This window comes from Penaeus japonicus, unplaced genomic scaffold (assembly GCF_977035675.1).
Source record: "Penaeus japonicus unplaced genomic scaffold, GWHDUDI00000001_assembly GWHDUDI00000040, whole genome shotgun sequence".
In the NCBI taxonomy this organism is placed as follows: Eukaryota; Metazoa; Arthropoda; class Malacostraca; order Decapoda; family Penaeidae; genus Penaeus; species Penaeus japonicus.
Genome location: NW_028234442.1, coordinates 10,176,129 through 10,186,128, shown reverse-complemented (window position 1 = coordinate 10,186,128; position 10,000 = coordinate 10,176,129). Strand labels below are relative to the sequence as shown.

The window sequence follows — 10,000 nt, the reverse complement described above, 5'->3', positions numbered from 1 at the left end:
AATTTTTTTTTTACCGATTCGGTCACTCCCATCTTGAATAAATTAATCTCATAAAACGAAACCATCTTAACAAGGTACCACTTATACTGCATCACCCTCTCCCACACAGCAAACGTATACCATGGTTTGCTATAAGTATTTCTAAGTTTTTTTTCTTTGCTTACGGTATGCCCATTACACTGAGTGATACAAATATACATAAATACCTTCTCATATGCTTTAAAACGCCAGGTCACACGAGGTCTTTTACACTTTGTAGTACCCATTTGAATATCTTTGAAGCGAAAAGAAAAAAAAATTGAGGTACATTAAAGCGGGTTCTGAAGAGGTTGATTCAATTATCATTATGTAATCTCTGTTCGTCTGGGATATATGTAACCTTGATGAGGTAAGAGGTAAGAGGTAAGAGGTAAGAGGTAAGAGGTAAGAGGTAAGAGGTAAGAGGTAAGAGGTAAGAGGTAAGAGGTAAGAGGTAAGAGGTAAGAGGTAAGAGGTAAGAGGTGAGAAGGTAAGAGGTGAGAAGGTAAGAGGTGAGAAGGTAAGAGGTGAGAAGGTAAGAGGTGAGAAGGTAAGAGGTGAGAAGGTAAGAGGTGAGAGGTAAGAAGGTAAGAGGGAGAGGATCATAGACCTGAGCCATGCGAGGTTTGTAAATCTGCCTCCAGCTGATCGTTTGGACGCGCCCTGATAAAGATTCCAATAAGACCTGAAATCAAAGACGCTTTTTTTGAAAGATCAACTTTCAAAATATGAGTGGTATTTGACCTCATATGGTTAGTTTTTGGCATATTATATAGTTGAACTGTCTATGAATACGAGGTTATATCTGCAACGACATAATTCCTGTTAGAAGTTTGGGGCTCATGTAACCACTAAATTTAAATATGCAGTAACTCTATCATACAGGACTTGAATAACGAGTAGCAACGGCCTGTGTTGTAATGCTGAAACACATTTGCACAGGATAGCATTTTTGGTGTAATTAGGTTGTCGCGTTTACTTTTTCTTTAAATACCATCATTAGCATCATCATTATGTATGTTTATCCAGTGGTTTCCGGAAGTGAAGTCCGCTCGTGAAGAATATATGGTTTCCTTTTTTTTCCCATGGTGCGGGATGATGACAGTTGTTTTGGGTGACCCTGTTGAATGCTGCGTTGCTGGTAGCAATGATGCAGTCTATTGTGCCTAATTACGATGCAGGGCGCTTGCATGATCCTGTTAAATAGTGGGGGGCTTTGCGTTCATTGTGAGAGCACCACACATCTACGGATTATAAAGATTCAAAGAGATAAAGCGAAGTACTGTAGGCTTGTATAAGATGCCCGAGACGGTTAACTACATCGTCAAAATGTAACCGCTTTTTATGCAGAGCCTGTTGGAAAATATTGATTTTCTTAGTAAGAACACCAAGGAAAGTTTCTACTTCCTGGTAATGACTCTCAGAAAACGGATTTGCATGTTGAGAAATTTAGATTAAAATATTTGTTCATGGTTTGCTGTTAAACTTGCAGTCGCATTAAAGTGAGGAAGTAACCTAACTTACGCTCCTACATAACAGTAATAATCACATGATATTCTACAGAACAGTATTTATCATAGGATACTAACAGAATCCACAGTGCTAGATAATCGGCCAAAGACTGATCATTCTCAAGCACTGCAACATTCGGAACATCTTTTTCAAACATTTTTTTTTTACTTGATAAACAAGGGAATGTCCCCTCTCCATCTGACACACACCCTCCTACAACATAACCATAAATCAAAATAATGATTCCGCTGAAACAATAAAAACAAAAACGCATAGTGCAGCGCGCCGCCCCCTGCCCCTGCCGCTAATCCCTCTTAGTCTGCACCATCAGTCACGCCATGGGAGCCCAACGCCCAGCATAATGGTCCCAACAAAAGCCATGTTCAGCCTTAGTTAACTATTTACTATCTACTGAACGCAAGGGCTACCAGGGCAATGTCGCGAAGAAGCTGGAAGTCACAGCAACCTCCTCTTAAACTTGATATCAATGAAAAGAAATAAAAATAAACTACGAGATCAACACTTTAGTGCAGCATGTAGGTATCATTATAAAGATGTTCATTTCATGTCGTAAACTATGGTGCGTTTTATAACTGTTTATCAAATTACAGAGGATTGATAAACCAAAAATACGTGTGAGTAAATGAAGCCTTGATGATCAAACTAAACCGAATTCAATGCGATGATGAATTTTCCAAAGATTTTTTTTTTTTTTACTAAATCATTTAATATATACAGCGTAAAAAACATACAATACAAAACTTTGTGCGTATGTCAACATATTATAGGGAGAGGGAGAGGGGGAAAGATAGAGTGAAGGGAAGAGGGAGAGAGGGCGAGAGCAAGAGGAAGAGATGGAGAGGGAGAGTAAGAGAAAACGTATACATGTATCTGTAGTATTTCCTAGTTTTATTCTTTCATTCCTCTGTTATACGCTACCGTTCACTTTTCTTCTTCCTCCCTGTGGGCGAAACTCCACCACACCCTAAGAGATTAATCAGATTTTTTTATACCATTATCAAATCTCTTAGGAATATTCCCCATGCCTCTCGTAATTACGTTCGCCGAGGAGAAGTGGCTATGTTATTAGCCGGTTTCATTAAGGCATTGGCGCATTACTTTGTGAACAATTCTAGGCTGTGATGAAAATACAGAAGCTGCGATGCCTATGGGCGAGGAAATAGGCGATTAGATTTTGTTTGGGAGTTGGGCGTTGAGTGGGAGTAGATTTGTGGTATATGAATCAGATTTGAGAAAGGTTTAAAGTTTGTGGAATTTTGGGCTAATGAATAGACGTCAGGGGAGGTAAATCTTGGTGGGGGTAGACTATACGGTAGATTTTGGGGAAACTGATGGTACATGGTTAGTTTGACCTTAGTTTTTCTTTCTAGTTCAGTCAAATATTTTCGTACAATGGTCACAACAGAAGAAAAACAAATTCAGTTAATAGTAGTAAAACCATTTATTTCTGGCACTACAGTTGCATCGCATAACAAATGCCCAAGTCATAAAATGATACCAAAACCGATCAAACGCATAATACATCATCATCGAGTTAGAAAATAAAAATATTCAGGGAAATAATTCTCTTCTCACTTGATGGCGTCAGTCAGCCCGTAGCCTCCTGGGCGGTGGGCTTGTATCTCATATTCATCACAGATTCCAAGTATCCTTCAGCCCACTTCTGGAAAAGGATGCGGTATATCAGTAACTACTTCCTCAATGGCAGACCATATGGGGGAAAAGGGGAACCATGAAACGGGAGAAAGTTCATCAGGATTTCTAAAGAGACCAAGAACTGCACAACACATCCTCACAGACACCTACCTTTGCACAACAAATCCTCACAGACACCTACATTCAGACACCTACGTTTGCACAACACATCCAGTCACTCACAGCACATCCACACCCATTTCCAGTCAGCAAGAGCTCAGCAAACAAGCCACCTGAAACCGCATTACCCTGGAGTGCAGCGAAGCTTCCTCGATCAGACTGGGCGTCAGCGAGACCACCACCACGAAGTACTCTCCCCAGGCTCTCAGCTCCGTGACCGCGTAACCCCCGTTGGCCGCCACGCTGCTCAAAGCCGACCTCATGGCGCTGCCGGACAGGGAGTTCTGGACAATGACGATAGGCGTGTGAAAAACTGGCCCGAGATACTCCGTGACATTCCTCAGATACGCGTAGGAAGTCCGTGCCAGCCGCATAACTACGGGGACGGTTTCACATGGCTCTGGTTGCCGCGTCACTTCCGAGTACCAGCCAGTGACACAATCACGACTGAAAGCAACCTGTAATATAAACAAAAATTTGTACAGCATAACGAACATTTATATATACATATATATAAATTATGTATACATACATGTATGTATGTATGTATGTATGTATGTATGTATGTATGTATGTATGTATGTATGTATGTATGTATGTATGTATGTATGTATGTATGTATGTATACATATATACATAAACAAATATACATTAAAGCTATTACAGGAGTAAAAGAAGGAAGGAGATTCTTAAAGTAATGAAGGAAGAAAACCTGAAATAGCTAGCTGCCTGGAAGAGAGAATATAGTATCTAAGACAGAAAGAAAGGGGTGAAACCCATTGCATAGTTGGATAGTGGTTATAAGTTGCTTGAGTGTGAGTGTGAGTGTGAGTGTGAGTGTGAGTGTGAGTGTGAGTGTGTGTGAGAGTGTGTGAGAGTGAGTGTGAGTGTGTGTGAGAGTGAGTGTGAGTGTGTGTGAGAGTGTGTGTGAGTGTGAGTGTGAGAGTGTGTGAGAGTGTGTGTGAGTGTGAGTGTGAGAGTGAGTGTGAGAGTGAGTGTGTGTGAGAGTGTGTGTGTGTGTGAGTGTGTGTGAGAGTGTGTGTGAGTGTGAGTGTGTGTGAGTGTGAGTGAGTGTGAGTGTGAGTGAGTGTGAGTGTGAGTGTGAGTGTGAGTGTGAGTGTGAGGTAGTGGGGATGGAGGGTATGGGAGTGTGAGTGAGTGTGAGTGTGTGTGTGTGTGTGTGTGTGTGTGTGTGTGTGTGTGTGTGTGTGTGAGTGTGTGTGGTGGGGATGTTACGTGCTGGGTTGTAGTTGATAAATTGAGCCAGCCTGAGGTTACCTTAATTCTTATTTTCTTCCTTTTTTCACAACGGCCTAATTATAAATACAAAACACGGAACATAATAAAAGATAAAATCTAAAAAAAATCATGAAAAACAACGGTGATGTAATAAATTATTTGTGGATGTATGATGGTTGAGGAGGACGTGATGAGTGCGAGATCAAGTGACGTATTTGGACAGGGGGTGGCAGGGGGGGGGGGGATGAGGGGTTGAAGAAGTGCGAATAGTAGGGGTCTTGTGTGAGGTAAGTGGTAGTTAAGGTGTGGAGTACATGAGCAATTGACGAGCGTAAACATAACATGGCAACGTATATATATGTTTATATGCATATATATATAAACAAACAAACATATAACATATATAAACATATAAACATATAATTGTATATATATATATATATATATATATATATATATATATATATATATAACATATAATATATAAACATATAATATATAATATATAAACATATGATATATATACATATGATATATATACATATATATATACATATAATATATAATATATATCATATAATCATAAATATATCTATATTTATATCTATATCTACATCTACATCTGCACTCAAAGCCATTCCTCCCCAAAGGTATTACTTCATAATACACAAATACATTTCCTTACCAAGAAGTTGCCCGGCCTGTCGCGTGCGTCACAGTCGTCGTCGTGGGCGTGGTGCGGGTGCGCGAGCGAGTGCAGCGCGCGGCCTAGTCGGAGTTTGGTCTTGCTTGCCAGCGCTATCACCTTTACGCCCACTGTCCCGTCACGCCCATCTGGAAGCGACACGAGTCATGACACCCAAGTAAACAACTCAACCTATATGCAAACAAAAGAAGTTGCCTTGGCTTTCAAACTTTCGCCCACGCCCATCGAAACCCAGTCGTCACGTGAACAAGCTAACCTACCATCCTGTCTCGCTTGTTGCTTGTTCAGGTTGACACTCGAACGTCTTGTTACCGCAACCGATAAACAATCACTATTTTTTTTTAATCAAGTAAGGATGCTCTGAACACTGCTTTAAATCTACATGATCCGGTGAACTATATTCGAACTTTTTTTTTTTTAATAATTACCGCCATTGCATGTGACCAAAACATGATTCTTTTATCATCAGAAAGGTAAAACAGGTAAATGGATTCCACATAATACACCTTTAAGATATCGAATATTTGTTTCTCCCTTTTTGGTAATGAGGGATATTAGGGAAATTACGCCTCTGAATAGACATGGGTCTATAAATACCCTTCAGAAACTCCTATCGGTATGACAAGCATCGATTTTCATGCTTGCAGATTCAGGATTTTCCCACGCTGCACGCAGGCTTTCGGACTTGTATTCTCCGCACTTACTCCATTTCTACATGAAGTAGTCCGATGATCTAATCTACCTTTGATATAAATATTCATCAGTAACCATCATAGTACGAGTTAACCGCAGAGTAGCAGCAGCAGCCCCCCTACCCATCCCATCCCCACCCCACCCCTCAGTAACGACCAGTTTACACCCACCTACGCATCCTCTCTCTCTCTCTCTCTCTCTCTCTCTCTCTCTCTCTCTCCATTTATTTATTTCAGCTTCAACTTTTTAACTTCCCCCCCCTTCGAATGGCGTCACGCCTCGACTGACCTGTGTCGTGAAGGTCGCCCTCGCGGGGGGGCAGGTAGGTGTCGACCAGCGAGTGGGCGGCGTTGAGCACCCGCTCTGCCGCGCCCGTAGCTACACGCCCGCCCCGGCTCGAAGCAATGACGTCAACCTGAAACAAGTTATCTTCAACCGTTTTGTATAACGGCTATTGTGTCCTAAGGTTATCTTGGTTCGACTAACCTCATTAACCGGACAACTTATTACAGAATGCAAAATTTTTCTCCCCTTTTCAAAACAATATCCATACATATCCATACACTACACAAATTTTTCTATATAAATATTAATTTTATTTAGTTTTTATACTGTATAATAATGATTTTTAAATGAATAAATAAATAAAATAAATAAATACTTTTTTTTAAATTTACAATTTTTTCATTTTATATAATAAATATTATATTTATTATTATTATAAAATTGATAATAGATAAAAATTAATATTTAAAATATTTTATATGTTATATAATAAAAGTTTTATGTAGATTAATTTTAAGATTTATTTTATGTTTATAATATTAAATATTTAATATATTTAAATTTTTATAAGAGATAATAATTTATATATAAAAAATTTATTATAAATATAATAATTTAATATATATTTATTAAAATTTATATATTTTTATAATATTTAAGATTTTATAAGTATTATTTAAAGTATAAATATTTTAATATTTTTATATATATATATTTTTTTATATTATAATTTTAAATTTATATTTTTAAATTTATAAGATTTAAATTTATAATATTAAAATTTTTATATTATTATAATTAATAATAAAATTTAATATATTTTTATAATATATATATAATAAAATAATAATTAAATAATATATTAATTTAGTATTTTAATATTTTATATAATTTTTTATATATATTTTTTATTTTTTTTATTTTTTTAATTTTATAGTATATATTTTATTGGATATATTTAAAAAAATTTATTTTTTATATTAAAAAATTTATATATATAAATATATAAAATATTTTTAAATTTTATATTATATTTTATTTAAATATATAATTTATATATGATATATTATATAAATATAATTTTATAAAAAAATTAGATTATATAAATATATATATATATTTAAAGATATAAATATATATTAATAAATATATATATAAATATTTATAAATATATAAATTATATAAATATATATTATATATAAATTTATATATATTTATAATATATTATTTATATTTAAATATATTTTAAATATAATTAGAATTTTATATATAATATATATATATAATAAAAATATATATATATTTATAAATATATATATAATATAATATATATATATATATAAATATATATATATAAATATATATATATAATATATTATTATATAAAATATATATATATATTAATATATTATAATATATAAATAGTTTAATATTTTTAAATTAGTAATTTATATAATAATATAAATAATATAAATAATATTAAAATAAAAATAATAAATATAAAAAATATTTATAAAAATATAAATATATATATATTTATATATAATAAATTATTTTTATTTATAATATATATTATAAATTTATATATATATTAATATATATTTATATAATATTATTTATATAAATTAATAATATAAATTTAAAATATATTTTTAATTTTATATATATAAATATGATTATTATTTTAATTGTTTTTTAATTTTTATATTATTTTATATTTATATATATTAAATATATTTGAATTAGATATATAATATATTTATTAAATTGTGAGAAAATATATATTTAAAATATATTATATATTTATATTAAAATATATTAAATATTTATATAAATTATATTTAAATTATATATATATTTTAAATATAAGATAATTATATTTTAATTAATATATAAAATATCTATTTAAATATTTTTATAAAAATTTTTATTTATATATATATATATATTTATTTTTAAATTTAATATATAGATAAATATAATTTTTATTATATATATTTTTAATTATAATATAAAAAATATATATATATAATTGTTTTTATAATTATATATTTTTAATTATATTTAAATTATTTTTATTATATTATAAATTTATATTTAAATATTTTATATATTTATTTATTTAAATATATATTTAATATATTTTATTTTTAAAATAATTTTTATATATTTAGTTTAATATATAATATAAATTATTTATATAATAAATATATATATATATAATATATATTTATAAATTATATATTATAAAATAATATATATTTAATAAAATATATAAAATTATTTTATATATATATATAAATATATATAATATAAATATATATATTTATAAATATATAATTTATATATATAATATTTATATATAAAAAAAATATAATTATTTTATATATATATATATAATTAAATATATATATATAAATTATATATATTATAATTTAAAATATAAAATAATATATATATAAAATGTGTTTGTGTGTGTATGTAGGTTGTGTTTAGAGTGGATGTGTGTGGTTATGTGTGTGTGTGTGTGTTTGTTGTGTGTTAGGTTGTGTGTGTGTGTGGTTGAGTTGATGTGTGTGTTTTGTGTGTGTGTGTTTGTGTTGTGAGTGTGTGTTTGTGAGTGTGATTGTTTGTGTGTGGTTTGTGTTTGTTTGTGTTTGTTTTTGGTGTTTGTGTGTGTGTGGAGTTGTGTTGTGTGTGTTGTTTTGTGTGTGTGTTGGTGTATGTTTGTTGTGTTGTGTTTGTGTTGTTTGTGTGTGTGTTGTGTGTGTTGTTGTGTGTGTGTGTGTGTGTGGTGTTGTGTGTGTAGTGTTGTGTTTGTGTGTTGTGTGTGTTGTTGTGTTTTTGTGTTTGTGTGTTTGTGTGTGTGTGTTGTGTTTTTGGTGTGTGTGTGTGTGTGTGTTGTGTGTGTTTGTGTTGGTGTGTGTTGTTGGTGTGTGTGTTGTGTTGTGTGTGTTGTTTTTGTGTTGTTTGTGTGTGTGTGTTTTGTGGTGTGGTGTGGTTTGTGTGTTGGGGTGTTTTTGTGTTGTTTGTGTTGTTTGTGTTGTGGTGTGTGTGTTTTTGGTTGTGTGTGTGTTGTTGTTTGTGTGTTTGTGTTGTGTGTTGTGTTTGTGTGTGTGTGTGTTGGTGTGTTGTGTGTTGTGTGTTTTTTGTGTGTGTTTGTGTGTGTTGTGTTGTGTGTGTTTTTTGGTTGTGTGGTGTTGTGTGGTTTGTGTGTTGGGTGTGTGTGTGTGTTGTGTGTTGTTGTTTGTGTGTGTGTTGTGTGTTGTGTGTTTGGTGTTGTTTTTTGTTGTGTGTTTTGTGTGTGTTTGTTTGTGTTTGTTTGTGTGTTTTGTGTGTTTGTGTGTTTTGTGTGTTTGTTTGTGTGTGTTTTGTGTGTTTGTTTTGTTTGTGTGCGTGTGTTTTGTGTGTTTGTGTGTGTGTGTGTTGTGTGTGTGTTGTTTGTGGTGTGTTGTGTTGTTTGTGTTGTTGTGTTTGTGTGTGTATGTGTGTGTGTGTGTGGTGTTTTGTGTGGTGTGTGTGTTTGTGTGTTTTTTGTGTGTGTGTGTGTTTTGTGTGTGTTGTGTGTTGTTTGTTTGTGTGTGTTTGTGTGTTTTGTGTTTTTGTGTTGTGTTGTGTGTTGTGTGTTTTTGTTTGTTGTGTTGTGGTTTTGTGTGTGTGTGTTGTGTGTTGTTTGTTGTTTGTGTGTTGTGTTTTTGTGTGTTTTGTGTT

At 32.4% G+C, this 10,000-nt stretch overlaps 1 protein-coding gene across 1 annotated transcript in view; it reads right to left on the bottom strand.

The window, feature by feature from the left end:
- Window positions 1-3,002: 3,002 nt before the first annotated feature.
- The window catches only part of LOC122257603 (perilipin-1), a 16,453-nt gene continuing 9,455 nt past the window's right edge, over window positions 3,003-10,000 (bottom strand). The window contains exons 5-8 of the mRNA XM_086534038.1: window positions 6,293-6,419; window positions 5,291-5,439; window positions 3,495-3,824; window positions 3,003-3,214 (exon numbers count right to left, since the gene is read on the bottom strand). Coding sequence (XP_086390164.1) covers window positions 3,140-3,214; window positions 3,495-3,824; window positions 5,291-5,439; window positions 6,293-6,419 — 681 coding nt within the window. The 3' untranslated portion in view covers window positions 3,003-3,139. The remainder of the gene's footprint in view (window positions 3,215-3,494; window positions 3,825-5,290; window positions 5,440-6,292; window positions 6,420-10,000) is intronic.